The sequence below is a fragment of the Atractosteus spatula genome, chromosome 8 (genome assembly GCF_055471065.1).
Source record: "Atractosteus spatula isolate fAtrSpa1 chromosome 8, fAtrSpa1.hap1, whole genome shotgun sequence".
Classification (NCBI taxonomy): domain Eukaryota; kingdom Metazoa; phylum Chordata; class Actinopteri; order Semionotiformes; family Lepisosteidae; genus Atractosteus; species Atractosteus spatula.
In genome coordinates, this window is record NC_142713.1 from 23,229,067 (window position 1) to 23,250,357 (window position 21,291).

The 21,291-nt window shown below is 34.8% G+C and overlaps 1 protein-coding gene across 2 annotated transcripts in view; it reads left to right on the forward strand.

Annotated features, from left to right (window-relative positions):
* slc6a15 (solute carrier family 6 member 15) overlaps positions 1 to 21,080 on the forward strand; it is a 37,056-nt gene extending 15,976 nt beyond the window's left edge. For both annotated transcript variants that reach the window (XM_088923383.1, XM_088923384.1), the window contains exons 4-12: positions 1,080 to 1,206; positions 2,590 to 2,771; positions 8,274 to 8,384; positions 9,220 to 9,461; positions 10,593 to 10,785; positions 13,695 to 13,887; positions 14,911 to 15,070; positions 17,696 to 17,858; positions 20,056 to 21,080. In XM_088923383.1, coding sequence (XP_088779509.1) covers positions 1,080 to 1,206; positions 2,590 to 2,771; positions 8,274 to 8,384; positions 9,220 to 9,461; positions 10,593 to 10,785; positions 13,695 to 13,887; positions 14,911 to 15,070; positions 17,696 to 17,858; positions 20,056 to 20,433 — 1,749 coding nt within the window. In that variant the 3' untranslated portion in view covers positions 20,434 to 21,080. The remainder of the gene's footprint in view (positions 1 to 1,079; positions 1,207 to 2,589; positions 2,772 to 8,273; positions 8,385 to 9,219; positions 9,462 to 10,592; positions 10,786 to 13,694; positions 13,888 to 14,910; positions 15,071 to 17,695; positions 17,859 to 20,055) is intronic.
* The last annotated feature ends 211 nt before the right edge of the window (positions 21,081 to 21,291 follow it).

A 21,291-nucleotide genomic window follows, 5' to 3' on the forward strand; every position in this document is an offset into this window, starting at 1 on the left:
CAGCATAGTACTTTAAACATAACCGAAAATATGTGATGAACAAATGTCTCACATTACCATCCTTATTTGTTTGGTGTAAATGACATTTACTATTTTATGTTATTCTGCTGTGTATTAAAGAGCTTTTAACAAATACCACACAAAACTAGTAAATAATACCACAAACAACTAATAAGATCGTAGATAGTAAAAACTAATCTATATTCTTTTTAATTTAAGGGGTTAACTTAAAGACAAGTTTCTGGTACCATTCATTTTTATTCTAAATTTATAGTAAACTATTTGAACATAATGAAATATATAGAGCAATAAAACAGAATTTCTGTGAGGGGTGCTCACAGAACAGAAAAGAAACTTAAGGAGAAGGGGCAGATTAAACAGATTTTGTAACTGAAAATGTATGTTTCCAGGCTTACACAATTTATGCACTAGAGCAGAGAAAGTTAATTGTACTTCTTTCCTATACTTAAATGCAACCAAGGGAAACAGACGTATCTCAATCTCCACCCGAGCCGCACAAAATAGATTTTTTCTGCAGTTACAGTAGATGCCCCAGTAAAAGAGGCCTGAAGATTAACAGTAACCTGAATCGTTATCGAGCAGAAGAAGTCTGGGGTTTGTTGGCACACCATTTCACAGCTTTGGTTTTTTGTACATCTCAACGGAGAGGAACTAATTGGTTTCTCTTCTCATTTGGGGGAGTCTAAATGTATCCTGGGAGGGGGTAAAATGACCCGACAAGGAATGATGCAGCCTTCCTAGCAATCTTGTTAGCAATGTGTCTGTTCTGACATGCACTGCATTGAAACTTAGTTTTGTTTTTTGACCATTAAATCATCACTATCGTTTTCTGATGAGTATTTTCACTTAATGGATCAAATACTTGAACAGCTTGAAAAAGCTATGGTTTCTGAGGTTTTTGCCAGCTTAAATTATTTTTCTATTTCACCTGTGTGTAATGGTACAGATACCTACAGTAGAACAACAAAGGGTACACCATGTAAATTTTCCAGGCATTTTGAAAAAAACAAACAAACATTTGTATGCTGTGTTAAAGAATATGGTCTGCTATCCTGCAGGTCTGCTTTTTTGTTGCTCTCTACTACAATGTCATTATCGGATGGAGCCTCTTCTACTTTTCACAGTCCTTCCAACAGCCTCTGCCATGGGACCAGTGTCCGCTGGTCAAGAACAACACCAATACATGTAAGTCTCTCAAAGGTCTTGTATGAGAACTGTACAGAATTTCAAGGGCTGTTTTTACCATTTAGACAGAGGGCTATAACATTTATTGGAGACAGCTGAGGTATATTTGTTCGTGCATTAAAAACATGAGCAGCCAATCAAAACCCAACAAGATAAAGAAACCACAGACACCTAGAGTGTGGGAGACCTGCAATGTTAGACCGAAGACCTCAAATGTGAATTAGTTAATATTTTCAGCTACAGTATAAAGTCTCTAGGCTTCTCATAATCTATTCCTTTGTGTATAGAAACCAACACAACAGTTTTAACATAACTGTAAAGTTTACAATTTCATAAAATACCCCAGAACATGAAAATAACAGAAAATGTTACATCAGACCAAAACTTTACCATTCAAATAATTAGTTTGGAAAGAGAATTGTGTCCATATAAACAATTTCTTTTCAAGAACTCTATAGCCCAGAATTCTGCTCCAAGGCTATTAGTGACTGGCAGTACATATGTAGTCAAGTGCCATTGTGGTGGATAGAGAAGAGTCACCAGGGGGGATCCTAGTCTTGCCGAGTAAGAGTGGTTCCTGTTCCTGGTCAAGTGCCAGTATTCAGGAAGGCTGTTCGCCTTTTTCAACCAAATCACAACTCTGCTGCTTGAGCTTTTGGCTTAATTGAATGTAAGTGAATCTTAAGCAAACTAAGGTCTTCCATTGTACATTATATGTTTGTTATAGGCAACTAAGAAAGCAAAGGTATTAGCTGTCAGCAGCTACTGTATATCACCCTGTAACTCACAACTGGCAATCTGCTAAAGCTAAGCAGGTGTGAGCCTGGCCAGTACCTAGATGGGAGACCTCCTGGGAATGGGAAGTTACAGCTGGAAGAAGTGGGTCCTAATGCCCTAAACTGTATAAAAACATTATACTGTAAAAAAAGTGCTCTCCTTCAGATGATACATAAAACTGAGGTCCTGATTTGCTGTAGTCATTAAGAAATCCCAGGGTGTTTTGTGAAAAGAGCAGGAGTGTTACCCTGGCATCATGGCCAAATTCTCTATTGGTCCTTACCTAATAATCCCCATGTATGAATTGACTTTTCCACTGACAGCTAATGTGTGATGAGTGTACTGGCATACTATGGGTGCTATTGCATCATCCAGATGGGTGCTGCACATTAGAGATGGTGGAGTGGAGTCCTCATTACCGTAAAGTGCTTTGAGTGGAGTGTCCAGAAAAGTGCTATAATAGTGTAATAAATAATATTTTTATTAATAATAAACACTAGAACAATAAATAAGATATTAATTAATATTATTTTTTATTATCATCTGAATGAAATATATATTGAATACAAAACAAATCAATATATCTTGAATTTGTTGCTTTTACAGTTGTGGAGCCTGAATGTGAAAAGAGTTCTGCAACCACATTTTACTGGTACAGAGAGGCACTGGATATCTCAGACTCTATCTCTGAGAGTGGAGGCCTCAACTGGAAGATGACCATCTGCTTACTTGCTGCGTGGGCCATGGTGTGTCTGGCTATGATTAAAGGAATCCAGTCTTCAGGCAAAGTTAGTATTTCTTCTTGTAGTTGTTTCTTATCAAACATTTGGTGCAACAAGCAGATACATGCACACCATTTGATCTCTTAATCTCTACACAGTGCAAAATATGGGGTATACTATACTGTGGGTATACCAAGCTACTCAATTGGTAAAAGTACCTATCTATGTGCAGTTTGAGTTCTATAATCGTGAGCTAAGCCTATCAAAGTCATATCACAAGCTGACTGTATCCAGCAATCATCAAGTTTGGCCAAAATTGACTTAATGCCACAGAATGTAAGGTAGAAATTGTCAACGAAGACACTCTTGGCTCTCAGAGGTGCATGAAGCCTTCCAAGGTTATTTGCAAGCATGCAGTGCTCTTGGCGCAGGATGTGCCTCTCCTCCAATCGGACACTAAGTTCTGGTGTGGGGCAGTGTTTCCTGTGACATGTTAAAAGGTGAACGGCTTGCTGGTTTGAGAGTTGAGGAAGTCTGCTTCCACTTCCACTTCATGTGTGCAGTCTTGGTTCATAACTGTGAGCCAGTACTTGAAAAACGTAAAGACTTTAAAGCGATATCTGAACTTCATTACACATAGTATGTATAGAGATTGCTTGTGTATTATATGGAACAAATAAAAAAATGAAACAGTGCATAGTGTAACATAGTTTTATAATGACAAACAGAAGTTATCGAGGGATTTCAACTATTTCAACTAAAGGGAGCTGTTCATTAAACATTTACCACTCTGATAGGTTTACGTCTTTGCTAAGAAGAACGCAGTACAAATGTTTAAGCTGGCTTAATTATGAGTTCATATAGGACATTGAAACTTTTAAGGATTACTTCTTACTCAGAAGCTGAAAATGTGCTGCTTTTTGTTAAACAGAGAAAGGAAATGTATAGTTCTCTATGTGATTTGTAAATGAAACCTGGTTACTTAAGAGCATTGTATCAAAACATCTATTTTATCATGCATTTACTACCTCAGATTCAGCCTTATGTGTTGTCCATATGGAAAACATATCTCTTTACGCTTGTCTTATGGAAGACATGTGAAACAATTTCTTTAAACAACGCAAATATATTTTCAGGATTTTAGGATGAACACAAGGGGTACTTAGAAGATCACAAAAAGTTAAATTGGAAATAAATCTTGCCTTATATTATTTTTTTTATTATGATTTTCTGTAAACATGAATTATAAGAATTTTGTTTTTTTTCTGTGTATACAATATTTTCTAATATGTACCTGTAGGTTATTTAATTAATAACTATTGTTCTTATTATTTTGGTTAATTTCAGTGTTCCACAGTAGCATAATGTGTTAAGTATAAGTCGTGAGCACACTATGGTATTATAATGGTAAATGGAAAGGAATTTCTAATTTAGTATGGTCACATTTTGCTTTCTTATGTTTTGTGACATAAAATAGTTTGTTGTAAGATTTGAAGTGCCATGTTATGAAACAGCGCATCTAATATCCTATAGAAACTTTCATCAGGCTGTTAAATTTGCCAGACATCTTATGTTTTCTGTTTCAAAGCCATGTCTAATTTATATCAGAACTTCATTTACATTCAAATTATTTTAGAAATCCAGCTTCTACTTGTACTTTTCAGATACCCTGAATTTCCTGTCTTGGCTGTATCAAATCTGAACTACTATGTAAACTACATATTTTGTTCTAGGCTTCAATTTCAGGTGAATGTTCTAACATGCAAATGAAAATCTGTCTTGTGATGTGTGACCTTATCTCATCACTGTATGTTAATCAGCTGACTGCCCCCAAGTGCCGCCAGCACAGTTCAGAGCTATAGAAAGTACACAAGAAAGTTGGCCTTACTTCCCATGTGATGCTATAGCCTGAGGCTGAACAATACAGCTATATTTAATGTTTAATAAAAGGTAATGGACAAAATATATTTCTACTGAACATTAGAACAGATTGTTCATTAATTACAGGGGTCTATAATGACAGCCAAGTCAGCATTTTGTGCATAAAATCTCATTTTGATATGGCAAATACAGTATTTGCCTCTCCATAAATTCATAAACCAATGACTCTTTCGGTTCAAACTAAAATAAAATGAATGTCCTATATGTTAACGTATTTTGAAGTAACATACCCCTAACAGTACTTTTTCATTCCAGAGAAATTATGTTTGCTTATGTAAATGATGGAGGCTCTCTCACCTAAAAATGTGGTCTATGTATTGTAGTCTGCACAGTTCTTCCATTGCTTAATTATTATGTGAAATAATAAATGTTCTGATTATACTGTAAAAAGAGCATTTACAATGTTGTGGCATTATATACTGTAAAAGCCGTATGACATTCAAAAAGCATTAATTACTGATGAATTTGAAGAATCAGTGAGTGAATCCTACTACTGTGTGTGTAATTGTTGCACCACTTAAACCCAGAGATTATTTAGCATACTGAAGATTTTTCAAAGTAAGGTGGTATCTGCTAAAAAAAAAGAGACCCTACAAAAGATGAATTGTGAGTTAAATTTCCCTTACTTTCAGAGAAGGTATTGTACCTTTTGGTAAAAACTTTGTATTACTGTTTTGATCGGTTGAGTTAAATACATTCAGCACCAGGATTTACTTAGGTTAATATTACCATTTTAGCTTAAAAGACTTAATAGTCTTGAAAGATGAGTATTTATTGACTTTTAAATACTATTAAATATAATGCATAATATGGTTTTAATTTAGACTTTTAAAATCTTTCTGGAGATTGTGTCAGATGACTCATCTCCTTTGGTAACAAAAGTTTTTATTCAGTTATTATTCAGTTTAGTCAGATCATTTAAGAGAAACAGTCAAGTTTGAAATTTAATTTTATTTGAAAGCCTTTCTGAAAAAAAAAAACTTGCAGAATTCTGAAAGAAATTCTTATTCTAAATCTGGAGCGTGGCTATTGGGAATTCAGAGTTTGAAGAGTGAGCATATGGCATTCCAAAAATGGTAACAATGGATTACTTAAAAAAACAGGATATGGAAGAGATGATAAACTTATTTCCTACTGTATATATATATGTTTAGATCAATTCTTATTAGTTTCCATAGTCCTCAGATTCCAGTTAAAAAAACATTTAGATGTTAAGTGGAAAAATATTTTCAGAAAACTTTAATAAGACATAATATTTTGTAGTTTAGAACTTATAGATTCCGTGTTGCTACTGTATCAGCTGTATATACTGTACAGTTATAAACTTGAAACCATGGTTTTCAAAATTATGGTACTGTATGTAGCACTCTTTTCAAACTGCTATTTAAATATGTATTACTCATCTTTCATTATGATAGACAAAGGACTTTGAAATGTCATACACATTCAAAGATTACAACAAAAAGAACCTCCTGAGCCATTTTATCCTCAGTAGCGTATGCATACACTCATTTTTATGGAAACCTCATTTCTTTTATTGAATGTATTAACGTTCCATTCATAGTATTTTAATAGGTTTGAAATGCTTTTCCTGCATGTGGAAGAACAGTTGAGAATCTCTGTACTATTTAAAGCCAAATTACCAGCAGATGTTTTTTTTCATAGTGTGCTCAGTGTTATAATAATAAAATGTTCAGGAAAGCATAGGCACCTATAAATACTGAAAAAGAAATCAAGATTGTGAACCTGTAACACAGGCAGTTAGCAACTATGGGACCAATATCATGGTGATTGGTGATCATGCATGATTGCACATTTATCACTCTTGACACAGAGAATGCGTTCTTCCAGTGTCTGTGGCCAGTGAACAAACCCAAACCATTCAGTCATTTGTATATCAATATTATCGACCAATGCAAGCAAGTAAGGAAAGCAGTCATCTGAAACATCATTTTTTTTTAAATTAAGAAACTAGCAACACCGGTCTGTATCAAAACATACTTCTCAGTTTCAGGTATAGGCAGGCAAACAAATCAATAACATGATTCCATTATAATAAGAATTGTACAGTATGTGACAAAATTAAATTAGTGGTCAATTTCTGAAAAAAAAACAACGTGTTAATATACCCTAAATATATGCTCTTAAAATGTTTTAGACATGATTTGTTTTGCAATCCTTGGGTGGAAACTAATACATACAATAAAATCCAAATTCGGCTGTGAGCAGTTGTCTCAAAGTATTGTGTTTTTATTAGCAAGAGCTTGCTTTTACAATGAACACATAATAGATGAAAAACTACTGTGCAATTTCTTGATCTGGGTTTTCCTTTTAAATGGTTAGTAAATTGTTTTAAATAGTAAAAATGCCTGAAGGTTTGTAGACCAACGGGTGTAGTGCATTGCACTGTATGGATTTCCACTTTGGAGAGCCCTAGACCCACTTTTTACTCATTCCTAGAACATGTGTCATAATATAACATCCACGCTGTGTCAAGGTTGCATCCAGATGTGTCTGATAATTAAAGAAAATAGCTAGAATATTAAATCAGCAGTGTGCCTGTTTTGATGTGAGAATTACCATGTAGCTATATTTCAGGAAAACTGCATTCTTGACTAATTATACCTTGAGTCTTAACTATGAAATACTTAACTACTTAGTACAGTTCATACTGTAGTACGGCTAGGGTATTCCTCAGTGTTTTTTATTTACACGGTTTCATCCATCTTACTAGGACTTTCCTTAAAGGTCTTGAAAATTATTATTAGCTTTTTCCGTGGTACTTTAAGAATATTCCTCAGATGTTTGAAAGCATGTAGGTCCCTCAGATATGTTAGAAAACATGCTCTGAAAGCAATTATTGAGTGGAAAAACGTTATCCTCTACTTTAAACCAGTCTGGAGAGAATTTTATGAATTCTTTCAGACAGTGAGTTTTAAGTTCAGGAATGCAGTTTTATTTGAAACACACACCTTTAAACATGTAGACTACATCTTTGGGAAGGCTTGCTTGTTATTTTCATACAGTATGTCTTTTTGTTGGTGTAGTAGATTACTTTCTTTCAGAAAGAAGACAGAAAATCATAATTATTTTGGAGGACACATTTATGACAGATACTCATGAGTATGTATGAGTATTCACAGTTATGTAACAACAGAGACTGAGATTTTCCTTTTCTTTTTTCTAGAAGAGTCTTGAATGGCATCTTTGCTGTGGAAATATGTTAGTTCTCATTTAATGTGTACTGTACTTTTACAGTATCTTTCTACAGTTTAGTAATTTCAATGTTTTCACTGATCTATTGATTCTTTTTCGATTGAGTGATTTGTCTGTAAAAGGCCTTCCCTTCAGAAAAGGATGACAATATATTTTTGACATATGGAGATTGAAATATATTTTTAGAAATATATTTTTTCTATTTGTATTAATTAATACAAGTGTGTTTTTGTGTGATATCATTGGTGGCAAATGGAAAATATTTTTAATTCTTTAGATATTTGTTTTGATTACTGTTCAATCAGTTGTCTTTTAAAGTTGGTTCTGTATCAGTTTTTACTTTTCAAAGATGTTTTGTCTTCATTTTTTATTCTTTTTTCTTTTTATTTCTATGCTTGATTTCTTCACTAGGTGATGTACTTCAGCTCCCTGTTTCCCTACGTGGTGCTGATCTGCTTTCTTGTAAGAGCTCTTCTCCTGACAGGATCTGTAGATGGCATCCGTCACATGTTCACCCCCAAGGTGTGTGGCTTTTCGTAAATGGAGTCAGAAATGTAACCCAACTTGGACTTAAAGCATTTTTTCTTTCCATCACATTGTTCAGCACTGAGGGGTGTGATTATCTATATTTATGTGATGCCCTACAGTATATTAATTAGTCATGCCAATTTACTTTTTTAATGTTTCCATTAATTGTCTATTTATGAAAACACATATCCCCAGTAATCTTTCTATTTGCATGTAAGATTTTCCTGGGAATTACTTTGTCTCTGGAGTTTTGAGACCATTAAAGAGATAGAGTGAACCAGTTCTGAATTCACACTGAAGAATCAAGGGACATTCATTCCCAGATGTGTGCTTTTACTTCTGCCTCTTCTGGCACTGATGATGAATTAATTATCTACTTACTTCTGAAGATAACAAAATAGTGTACTGCCCCAAACACACAGACATGTTTGAAGTTGAAAATACCATTTGGTTTTGGTAGAAAATTGTCGATTTCTTTTACTAAGCTGAAATTTATATTTTTAAAACATTCCATTGATATTGAACCTTTTTTAAAATAATGGTTTAACATCTGAAGACAAGGGTGTGTTGAATTTAAAGCAATGTGTTTCAGGGCTTAAAAACTGGTGTTGAATTGTTTGCTTAAGTGGATCTGTTACGGAATTTGTTTTGAAGAGGGTTTAGATACACCTTGTGTGAGGAATCATATTTTCTCTTTGTTGTAGTATGCATACTGAACATATTATAGGTGTTTCAAGTATAGCAAGGTGTTTGAGTATACAAAATATCTTCCAGAATTGTCTTATATGATATTGTTCCTTTTTTATCCTCTTTACATTATTACCAATAGCTTGAGATAATGCTGGAGCCAAAGGTATGGCGTGAGGCAGCCACTCAGGTGTTCTTTGCACTTGGTCTTGGATTTGGAGGCGTCATTGCCTTCTCCAGCTACAACAAGCGGGACAACAACTGCCACTTTGATGCTGTGCTGGTGTCTTTCATAAACTTCTTTACTTCCATCCTGGCAACATTGGTGGTGTTTGCTGTTCTTGGGTTTAAAGCAAACATCATGAATGAGAAATGTGTTGTTCAGTAAGTCATTTTTTTCCCATTCACTCAATCTAAAGTCACCTTTTAATTTCCTGTTCTGCTTGATTTAATAAAGCCTGGTTTAGCCTGCAGTTTTGAGACACACCATGTGACATTTGCCCCGGCATTATGTTTTCTTAAACAAAAAGGAGTCTTATAGCATAACTTGACATCACAGACTTAGTCATACACACTTTATTTGATAGTTTCTAAAATTTAACAGTTTCTTATTAATTTCAGAATTTAAAAGATTGTGCTTTAAAATCAGAAAATTTGCACTAAGAATATTCCTGTTTTTTATTATTTTATAATATTTTGTTATTATTGAGCTTCTGTTACTGACTTTAAATTTATCTTAGAAAGTGGAATGCTCAATTAATAGAAAACATGAAACAGTATTTTTCAGTATCTATAGTTATACAATTACAGTTCAGATGTTTATTCAACTGTTTTGTAGGCTGGAGATCACATGATATCCATTGACATTTTTTAATTAAGGTAGTCAAATCTTTTTGTCAGAAGGAATTTCAGAATTAACATGCTCTTTCAAGTGTGTTTGGATAGCTCAGGCTCTAAATTAGATGTTACCATGTCTTGATGTATTTTCATGTAGAATCTTTATCAAAATATTATTTTCATGTATTGGTAAAGGTAATCATAATTCAACAGGTTATCACTATGTAAATAGACACTAAATGATAAATAAGAGGTGTGCAGTGTTTTCCAGTTTACCTTATAATCTCAGTGTTCAAAAGAACGGGAAAAGAAAATGTTCCTATTTTGTACCAGAGTACACAGGAAACAATTGCTCTCTGAACTTCTCATCCTTTTGTTTCACTATAAAACGTTCTGATTGCATTTGAAAAAAAAGTTGACAGAAGATGGGAATTTAATCCCAGCTCATAGCCCACGTTCATAAGAACTGAAAAGTGACAGAAGAACTTTCAAAATGAGTAAAAATATAAAATAGGACCCAGTAAACATTAAGTTATTTAAAGTTATTGTAGCATCAAGAACAGATACAGATTAAGACATGGACTGAATTATTATTTCAATCAATTATCAGAAAGTTTGTAGTTTGTTTATTTTTCATGCACTAAACAATATTTGATTCTCTCCTTTTAAATACTACAGAAACACAGAAAAGATTGTAGCACTGCTTGGCAGTGGCATCCTAAGCAATAACCTGATTCCCCAGCACATCAATTTCAGTCATGTGTCTTCAGCTGACTATTATCAGATGATAGACATTATCAAAGGAGTAAAGGAAAATGACTATACCTCTCTGGGACTTGATTCATGCAGTATTGAGGATGAACTGAACAAGGTAAGGAATACTAGTTTCATTAAGTTTCAAGACCAAATTGAAACAAAATAATTCATACAAAATAAACATTGCGATGTTCACTCATATACAAATAAATGTCAATGTTATGATAAACCTTCCACATGAGACAGTAACCTAATAAGAGGAAATAAATAGTTTGATCAAATTCTAATTACAAAATTGTCAGTGTACTTAATCATTTAGAATTAAAAATCAGCAGTTTCATATCCCCATAATTAGGAGGAATGAAGCAGAGAAGCAGCTACAAAGGTTTAGCTGGTTTAGAGGGAGGAGCGCTACAAATAATATGTGCCGAGTTTTTGTCAACCAGCAAGTACTTTAATATAAGAGAGTGGATTTGCAATATAAGAATTTGATCTCCTCCTGTTAAAAATCATCATTTAAGCAATTTGGTCAAATTCTAATAGTGAATATTATTAATATAAATGAATATAAAGAGATGGAGTACTTTGATCTTAACATACCTTGCTGAGCAAAGGACAGTACTGGCTGAAGATCATTACTGTCACAAAAGTCAAAAGGATCCCCAAAACAGCAATGCAAATTTCTTTGAGCACAAAGATTAAAGTGCATCAGTTCAGCTGCAAAGTTTTGTAGGAACCAATCTGAGAATGATGCCGGCTTTTATGTATAGTATAACCAACAAACAGTACCTAGCTTGAAATTAGAACTGATGATATGATCCAGAGGGGTAGCTAAAGGTAAATTGTGCTTATGCAAAAGCAGGATAGGAATATGTAGTTAGTTATCACTTGTGACATTTGCTAGAACTAAATGAATGAGGATGGTTTCCTAATGTAACTCCCAAAAGAATAAGAAATATCCAATATGTTTGCAGTTGGTTGCTTGGGGTTGACACTGCACCAGTTGGACACCAGTGGAGCAGGGGGTAACACCATAGCAGCCAGGGCCCATCACTGGGAACAAATGGTGAGGGCTACAAACAAGGAGGCCTAGACCCAGTACAGACTGATTCCATCAAATATAGACTGGGTCTATAGGTGCAGTGGGGAAGATGCTTTGATGAGAAAGGGAGAGAAAAAATGTGGAGGATGGAGTTAGTGGGTTTAGGAGAAGAGAGAAGGAGGAAAAATCAGATGACCACAGTTGATTGGAATTCCAGCTAGGGTTGACGCCACAAGGACAACAGAGAGAAAATAGCAGGCAGCATGGTAGGTGTGGGCACCCATTTGTGTTCCGTGGAGAATTTGAGGTTGATGAGATGCTTGGTTAAAATGAAGTGAGGTGACTCCCGGCCTGGCTTAGAGAAGGGGAAACAAAGGTTGTCTCTTTTAAAGGTGTCTGTTTCTGATGATACAGAGTGCTAGTAAAGATGCATACACAGGTCTGTGAGTATACAGTTTATAGGGGAGTGGAAGTGTGATGGAATTTGACGAACTCAAATTTACAAACCATTTTGTAAGGTGAAACATCAAATATTTTTCAGCAGTGATATTTTTATTTTGGTGAGGAAGATGCCTTCCCTCAATTTGGTGCTGAATCTCCAGTATAGGGCTTTGTTGCCTGATGTGTTAAAAGACAACTGACACAAAGATAGGCAGGTTGGAGTGGTCTGCCTAAACTTATTCATTCATACAGTAGCTCAGAGACAAGACATAAAAACAAACAATTGCCTATCCAATATTTGGTGGTTATAACAAAATAAGTGGCGATTCTAATTTTATAGAAAATGTTTTTTAACATTACACAGCAGAGAGTGTTTTATGGTAACTTAAAGGAATATTGAACTGATTGTGGCATTATACAGTATGTCATTTTCAAGATTACTCATAATGTTTACTGTTTAATGGCTATTAAATAATTGATATTAAACTGTTTACATTGTTTTGTAATTTTGGGGTTACATTAATTAGAAATTTAATACCCATTCTTTCATCAGATGTCTATTTTTAATTTCTGGCTCGCAGCTAAATTAGTTTTCCACTGTCTTTACTTTGTTCAGATGGGGCATGAATAATTGACAGCATATTCACAGTAAAATAAAACAGTTCCTGTGTGAACTTAGTACAATATACAGTGACTATTTCTAAAGTGATTTTCATGTGTGCTTATAAAGGAGGAAAGTTCCTGTAACATGTTTTTTTTGTTGTTTTTAAGACATCTGGACTGTTCTAATCTTTTAGCATAGGAAGAGTTTACAGTTATGTTTTCTGCATGTACAAAACATCTTAGCACAAGTGTCATAAAAAAATCTAAATGTATGTGGAAAGTTCATTTTACATTCATTTTGGCATATTAATTTACTGGTTAAATTGCATTGAAACTTTGTATTTTCTGCACAGGTTTTAAGGGTGAATGGCGAACACTATTAAGAAGTGCTAGAAAACAATCATTGTTTGCAAACATATAGTAAAAGAGAACAGGAGAATGTGACAGAACAAACAGTAGAACACAAGTAATACACACATGCTTTCCACAAACCCACATTTCCTCAAACTCCCTGAATGCAAGACGTGTCTCCTATTAATTTGCCCTTGGGAGCTGTGACATCTCAAGGAGAGGAAGCTTTTATGCCAGTGGGAGCTGAACATATTTGCCCCATGTAGAGAGAGTTCAGACATTTTTATCCAACTACATGTGGGTGCACAGTCTCTCTAGATGCTGAACCCCCAGGGCATGACAACTGCCGCACTGCAGCACCCCTCTGTTCTCACACATGCAAATATCCATGTGTACAGAAAATGTCCTTCTTTAACTCTTCAGGGCTCCATATGCTTTGGCACTCCTTCCACAGGTGGAAAGACTGACATTTTTTGCAATGAGAAGATAATACATTACTTGGACAGGTGCTCAGTATAGCAACAGATTTAGCTTCCTTTCACTTGGTGAACAATTTAAAGATGAAAACTTTTTTCTGTGGTTTACAGGCAGTCCAAGGCACAGGCTTAGCTTTCATTGCCTTCACTGAGGCCATGACTCACTTTCCTGCTTCTCCATTCTGGTCAGTTATGTTCTTTCTCATGCTTGTCAACTTGGGTCTTGGAAGCATGTTTGGGACCATTGAAGGGATTATTACTCCCATTGTAGACACATTCAAAGTGCGAAAGGAGTTCCTAACAGGTGAGTGTGAGGTATTCTAAGAAAACAATTTAATAGCACAAGTATTTTTTTATTCTCCCAGAACAAAATCAGTCTAATATGTACTATTACTAATGAGTACTAATATGTATATGGATTTCAGGTCTGCAACAGTATTTCATAAACAAATCTAGGTCACATCAATAAATGCTTCAGCTGCACATACTGTATATAAGAAAAGATAGTTTAATCTGACCTCGTTATTTCTTATTCAGTTTTTCTATAGCTGTTCGGGTTCTTTTCAGTTACACATAATTCACTGTAATTCTGGAAATCAAGATGTCTTTAATACTCCCTGTGATTTTGTGTTGTCACAGAAGATTAAAATTATTATCTACAGGAACAAATATCATGCAAAGGTACTGTATTACTGTACTGTATGTATAGAGACAAATGCGTTTTTTTTTGTGGTCCAGCCTCACAAACCCTGAGAGACACTAATCAGATCCTTACAGAAATAAATGTTTCAAGTACACATCTACTTTGTTTATTTGACAATTGCATAGAATCTAGGCCAAAGTTTTTTTTTCCTAGTCTTCTGCTTGTATTATAACACAATGTAATGTCCCACTTTGAAAATAAAGCCATTAGTCTCTTGAATTTGATACTTGTTTCCCTGTTAATATCTCATAATGGAACACAGGCAGGTAGGTAAAACATTGATATTTATTATGTGGGACATTAAAATACCTAAAAATGATTAAATTAAACTAATTTGACCCTTTTCACATTAGAAACAATTTCTTAGACTTAATTCTTCTTCATGTATATTTTGTCAATGAAACAATGACAAGCAGTCACCAATCCAAAGTTTTGTCTGATAAATAATTTATTTTGTATAATAATGATTTTGTATATTAAATTATTTCTGTGTTAGCTAATTAACACCATGCTTCAATTCACCCTGCTAAAATATAATTTTTTCCCCATGTGGGTAAATTTCCAAAGTATGCAAAACACTAAATATGTAATTTTACATAGTGTTTCTTCTCTCTTTCTTTCCAGTTGGATGCTGTCTCTTGGCTTTTAGTATTGGCCTTATCTTTGTCCAGCGTTCTGGGAATTATTTTGTAGCTATGTTCGATGACTACTCTGCCACCTTGCCACTTCTTATTGTCGTCATCCTGGAGAACATGGCAGTAGCATGGATCTATGGAACAGACAAGTATGTTCTCTGCAGCTAAAATTGTTATGATCCTGCCTAATACAGTATATCCGGATTGGTTGTATTTAAATTCATATGGCCCTACTATATATAGAATCACATATCTCTTCCTTTCACTGAAACAAAAGAACACTCACATCTCAAAGCCATTTGGATGACTCAGGGGAACCTATTTTTCATTTATATTTAGATATAAATCATGTACATACAGTCACTTACACGTACACAAATTGTGGAAACCTCTAGTCAATTAAGTGGAAATGGCTGCTGTACTAAATGTGTATTTTACACAAGAGTTGTAAAAAAGGAAGAAAACTACTTGCTTTAGGCAGTGAAAGGATTAAATAATAGTATTAAATAGTATTGGCATGGAAAGGGTTGACATTTTTTGGGACCTAGAAGCATGATTACCAAATCTGGTAGATTAACATATCCCCAGGACCATATACGTGTAGTATTGTTACAAATAAGGGGTTACAAAAATGCAAGATATCAGGAACTGACAGAGAGGATTAGTCAATAATAAAATAAATGATCATAACCCCCAACTCGTAAATGATTTGTCCAGAATAAACCCGAGCAGTTATTATTAGAGGTACAGTAAGTGAATTCTTTGTTCTCTGGCATAACTTTGGTGAAAAGAGTAATACTCCGTGCACACTTGGTTAAACAAATATTTATTATCAATGACACTGACACATGCTACACTACACACAACATAAACATACATCACACAAGTTACTCTATGTATACAGTATGTACAGACAAGGTGATGTAGAGGCCTAACGTCTTAATCATCCAGAAACTGCAGACTGCTACCAAGTGTTCAACTCCCAAGCAAAGCCTACAGAGGCTGAAATAAGAGATACAGTATGCCTTCTAAACTAAATGCAATTCAACCTGCAATTTAAAGACAAAAACTTTTTTCTGTGGTTTACAGGCAGTCCAAGGCACAGGCTTAGTTTTCATTGCCTTCACTGAGGCCATGACTCAGTTTCCTGCTTCTCCATTCTGGTCAGTTATGTTCTCTCTCTCTCTGCAAACCCGGATGCCACAAAATAAATTGGAGCCTATCTCCCTATTCTAAAAATGGATCCTTAACAGAAAAAGCCGTCTTTAACTGACGTATTCTTAACTCAGACACCCCAAGTTCTCTAAAACATGGAATAGTAAGCTTTTTCTGGCAAGGTTTAAATATTTAGCTCCAATAGGGTTTGGTTCGGATGATCATGAAGTTTGGTCTCTCACCTGGCACAATACTCTTTTCCTCTCTCTCTCTCATGGTCTGACCTTCGTTTCCCCTCTTTCTCTCTCCTTACTCTCCTTTCTCTGTAGTGATCTGATCTTATATGGTGTCTTTCTGGACTGTTGATTGACACTTAATCATTTACCCAGAATTTAATTAACTAAGGTAAACCAGAAGATTCTTTTGATCAGTTTCTCACACCCAGCACAACTACTGTAAATAAACATCTCTTGGTTAGAAGCTCTAGGAATTAGAAATATTGACACTAGTTTGGTATTTCCCATTGTGTTTAGATTTTTAGAGACCTCCATTGTCATCTACCTCAGCCTGTAACAGTATTTTACCTTTTGTACTTAAAAAAAACAGTACAAAAAACAATTATTTAACAACCATTGACACCACTCTTCCATAAGTTGCTGAAGACAGTGATGGTTCAAATAATTTCTAATAATGTGCCAGTCCATTTAAAATGGTGTCAGAACTGAACTACATAATGCAAGACAAATATGGTCATAAAAAGACGTTTATTACATTTGGGGAAACGTATGGATTAAAAACTGATTGTAACAGATAAGGAATGATGTAATACGGCAGGGAGCCACAAGAACCTATTTTAGGACCAGTGTTCTTTCTAATTTATGTAAGTGATCTAAATTCTGTTAGAGTTAGTAAACCAGTCAATTTTCAAGCAATATCAAATTTGGAGAACAAACACTGCTGGAGCTTCAAATGAAATTAAAAAAAGATTAAGATAAAATTCAAGACTGGGATACGCCTGACAGGTTATGTAAATGTGAATAAGTGCATAACAAACTATTGATACAAACTGGGAAACACTGAGTTTGAAGAAGCTATTTATGAAAAAAAAACTACTAGGAAATATGAAGCAATAAAAAAAGTTTCTAGGATATATAGTTAAAGCACAGAATTTAAGTCAAATGATTTTAAGTTAAAAAAAAATGTACAATGCACTGTTGGTAAGACCTCAGAATATTGTGTACAAGTTTGATCAGCACGTTAAAAAAATAATATCATTGCTCTTGGAGGCTTAACGAACTGAACCTTTTGAGTCTCAAACACAGATGACTATGATGGAATATAATCAAATTGTTCAAAATCATCAATTTTATCATTCTTAAAGTCAACCCAGTAGACTTCTTCCAAAGCAATCATAAAACTTTAGTGTAAATTTCATTCAAATGCACTTAAAACCAAGAACAGGAGCACTTTACACAAAAGGTTGCGGAAGTATGGAAAGAGACATACTACTCTGTATTTCTCTAGGTTTTCTGAATGCAGGAAGTCCTCTATCACCAGTGTAGTCTTGGTATTTTTGTAATTGAAGTAAAATACTGTATTCTTTGTTTTGCTTTTGACAGATTTTTTGAAGATCTTAAAGACATGCTTGGATTTTCCCCATTCAAATTTTACTACTACATGTGGAAGTATGTTTCGCCCCTAGTTTTACTTGCCTTGCTTGTGGCAAGTATAATTCAGCTAGTAATGACCCCTCCAAGTTACAGCGCTTGGATAGGAGAGCTGGTAAGTTCTGATCAGAATGCTATTGTCAGTACCATAAATTGTGTTAAATTACAAGCATCCACCTTTTTTTGTTTTTTATAGTAAGGAAAAAAAACTGTCTAGTACAGCGGCTCCTCATCTGTTGTCCTGTTTTTTTTTTTATTTTGTTATCTCACATACACATGCTCTTTTATTAACCCTGAGTTATTAGCGTTAAAATGGAAAGGAATTTGTGCCCAAGGTAGTAAAAGTATATTTTTCCATTCCATTTGTACTTCATAATTGTATTAAATATACTGTACATTTAAACTGGGTTATACAGAGTGAAAACCAAGAAGAGCTGCCACTTTTTCTCAGAAATCGCCATCAATATCCATTGTAATACCCAGTATTACCCACTAAAATTTATTTTGAGTGCAGTATCTGGTGCACGAGCACCACAGAAACAGTGATTCAAATCTTGGTTGTGACATTTCTGTTCTGTCTATAGCACACCAATTGTAACCTGACAAAAAAACAGCCTTTTTTTAATTTTACAATTGTGGAATGCATTGCTGATACAATATTGAATAATAACCATATCAGCAGAAGGAAGGGACAGAAAAAAATCTGAAAAGTAGTAACTCTTTAGTCTGGTATTCTCTGCACATACTTCAAGTATCTTTCCATTGCTGTTGTTGACATGTAACGTGCAGACACATGTGGCATCTGCATTGAGTGCAGCTGCATTTTCCTTCCATCTGGATTAAAAGTTAAGGAGCTGCCACTCAACACAACCATATCAAAAAGATTGAAAATACATTTTTATATTGCCTAAGAGGCCTTATTTTTCTAACAGACGTTTTTGCTTGTATGCGAACATCATGACCATTTGTTTCCGTTGTAAAGATAGATTTTTCTCACATAACTGACAAAAAGCTGTTAGAAGGATACAAAGGTTTCAGTGTACCCTTTCATTGGTCTATGTTTTGTGGATTTTCAATGTATATACTGTAGTCAAGGAGTTTTGCAAGTCCATCAATTGTAAGTAGTAGGACGTACAATAGCACCATTACTCCCACCAGCCCAACGAACGAGAGTGGGATGTGATCAATGTTTGGAGAAGTAGCATAAAAAAAAGTTTTGTTTGTGTGTGTTTCTTTAGTGTGACATCATGCTGAAGCATGTCCTAACAGAATCTGTAAAATAGACAGCAGACATACCGAAAACTGCTGAAGTGTTAAAAGAAATACCAGTGCTCTTTATTTTACAGAAGCGTGGAAAATCAAAATTGACCCCAAACAAATACCAAAGCTCAATTTAAGCTACAGTACTGACTAAACTACTCCACAAAGTCTCTACATGTCATATTGGGAAACTGAGCTGATAACCAGCTTCAAACCACTTAGTCTCTTCCAGACTCTTTGCAAATATTGGTTCCAGTCTCACCCTGAGACTTCACAATATAACCACTTCCAAAATTCACAAACCTTCCTTTGTCCTTCGGTCAGCTGCTTCTTTCGCCCATCCCTCTGGTGAGTGTGAACTGCAGAGGATTTTCACTCTGCCATACAGGAGACTGACCAATCCAGAAAGCTTCCGCTTCCTGCTTTTTAAACTGTCTCCTGTCCAATTGTTTTCAAGTAACTGGTCAGGTGACTGAGAGCTACAGCTCATTTCCCCAGGGATTTCTGGGGAATGTGGTCCAGACAAGTCTTTACTCTCACAGTACATGAATAATATAGATGTTAGGCATATCAGATTTAAGGGACATATAAAATGACAGCCTAGAACCTAACCCACCCATATTCCATTATTTCAATGTCTTTCTTTATTTCATTATTATTACTGCTTCTGTTAACTAAAGAAGAACAAGTTCTACTGTCTGAATATAGCTTATTTATTACAACATGCCTCATCTTACCCTGCATGAATTTCATTTAACGAAATCTATATTCAAACCGCAAAAGTAAAATAGACCTTAGAGGTGAAAGCTATCTGATCATAAAAGAAAGTCCTGAGTAAAATAAATATGTTACATATGCAGAACTAAAGGATTCATTTTGATGTAATGAGTCTAGGAGCTGCTGCAAGGGCAATTACAGCAATAAAGAAGGGATGCCAAATGATGAATGCTGAGAAAAGGATGACTGTTACCCATATTTATACTTAGATAGGCATGGAAGCCTTTCAGACTTTGATTTCAGTTCTAAACCTGTTTATGCATTCATTTTTTTAGGCTAAAGAGAAATCTCTCAGCTACCCATCATGGGGCCTGGCTGTATGTGTTTCATTGGTTGTCATGGCAATTCTTCCTGTTCCTGTTGTCTTCATTCTTCGTTACTTCAACCTCGTTGAGGAAGGCTCCAGCAGCCTGTCATCTGTATCTTACAAGAAAGGAAGGATCATAAAGGAGAATATCAGTCCTGAAGATGATGATACAAGTCTAATCCATGGAAAAAGTCCCAGTGAGATGCCTTCCCCAATGCCTGGCAAAAGTATCTACAGAAAGCACAGTGGCTCCCCAACAATAGATATGGATACTGCTCCCAATGGCCGCTATGGAATCGGGTATCTCATGGCTGACATGCCAGACATGCCAGAGTCGGACTTGTAGTTCTTCCATAAAGAAAAAAAAGACAAACAACTTTCCTAAGCATATTGTATGTATATAAGCGTGCACTTACAGTAGCTGTCTGTAAACATCTGCATATAATAACTGTATATCTTGTAGATAATTTAGCACTTGTTATGTGTGTGCACTAATTTCCTTGTCTCTCATAAATACCGAAGAGTTACTAGTTTTGCTAAAGAATGGCTGTATATAGTGATTTTGCCGCAGATATGCCAGACATCGCACAACTGAACACAAGAAAGCAAGTTTGGTGCTTGATTTGATTTAGAACGCACAGCAGTAAGATAAGATACGAAGCAAGAACTCTGGTTTTATGATTTCTTTTTTGTGTAATTACAAAACATTGTCAAAGGTAAAGGATGATAAATTCAACTGATTGTTCTCAAAAAATGTGTGCCTAACAACTTCTGATATTTATTGTTTATAGAATACTTAGTGGACTTAGTATATTTATATGGTATTCTGTAAATATATATATATTTATCTGAATTGTTTGCAATTCAAGTTGTTTTTGTCAGAAGTACTGAGAATGTAAATTGTCAGTCTCTTTTGTTAATGTGCTGTCGCTGTAAAGCATATTTCTTATTCCTGTAGAAAATACTTTTCTCCCAGTAAATTGCTTAAAAGCACCTTTTTTTGAAGTGAGGTTAATATCAAATATATATTGGCATTTATTTTTCAGTAACTCCTTTTAAATATATCTAATAAAATTGTAGAGAGCTTATTTTGCAAAAATCAAGATCATTATAGAACTAGTAAAATGTAGGGTGTTGACACCAACCCAGAGATGGAGAAAGTGATACTATGAGAGAATATTCAAATGTAAAAGGTAAAATGCTA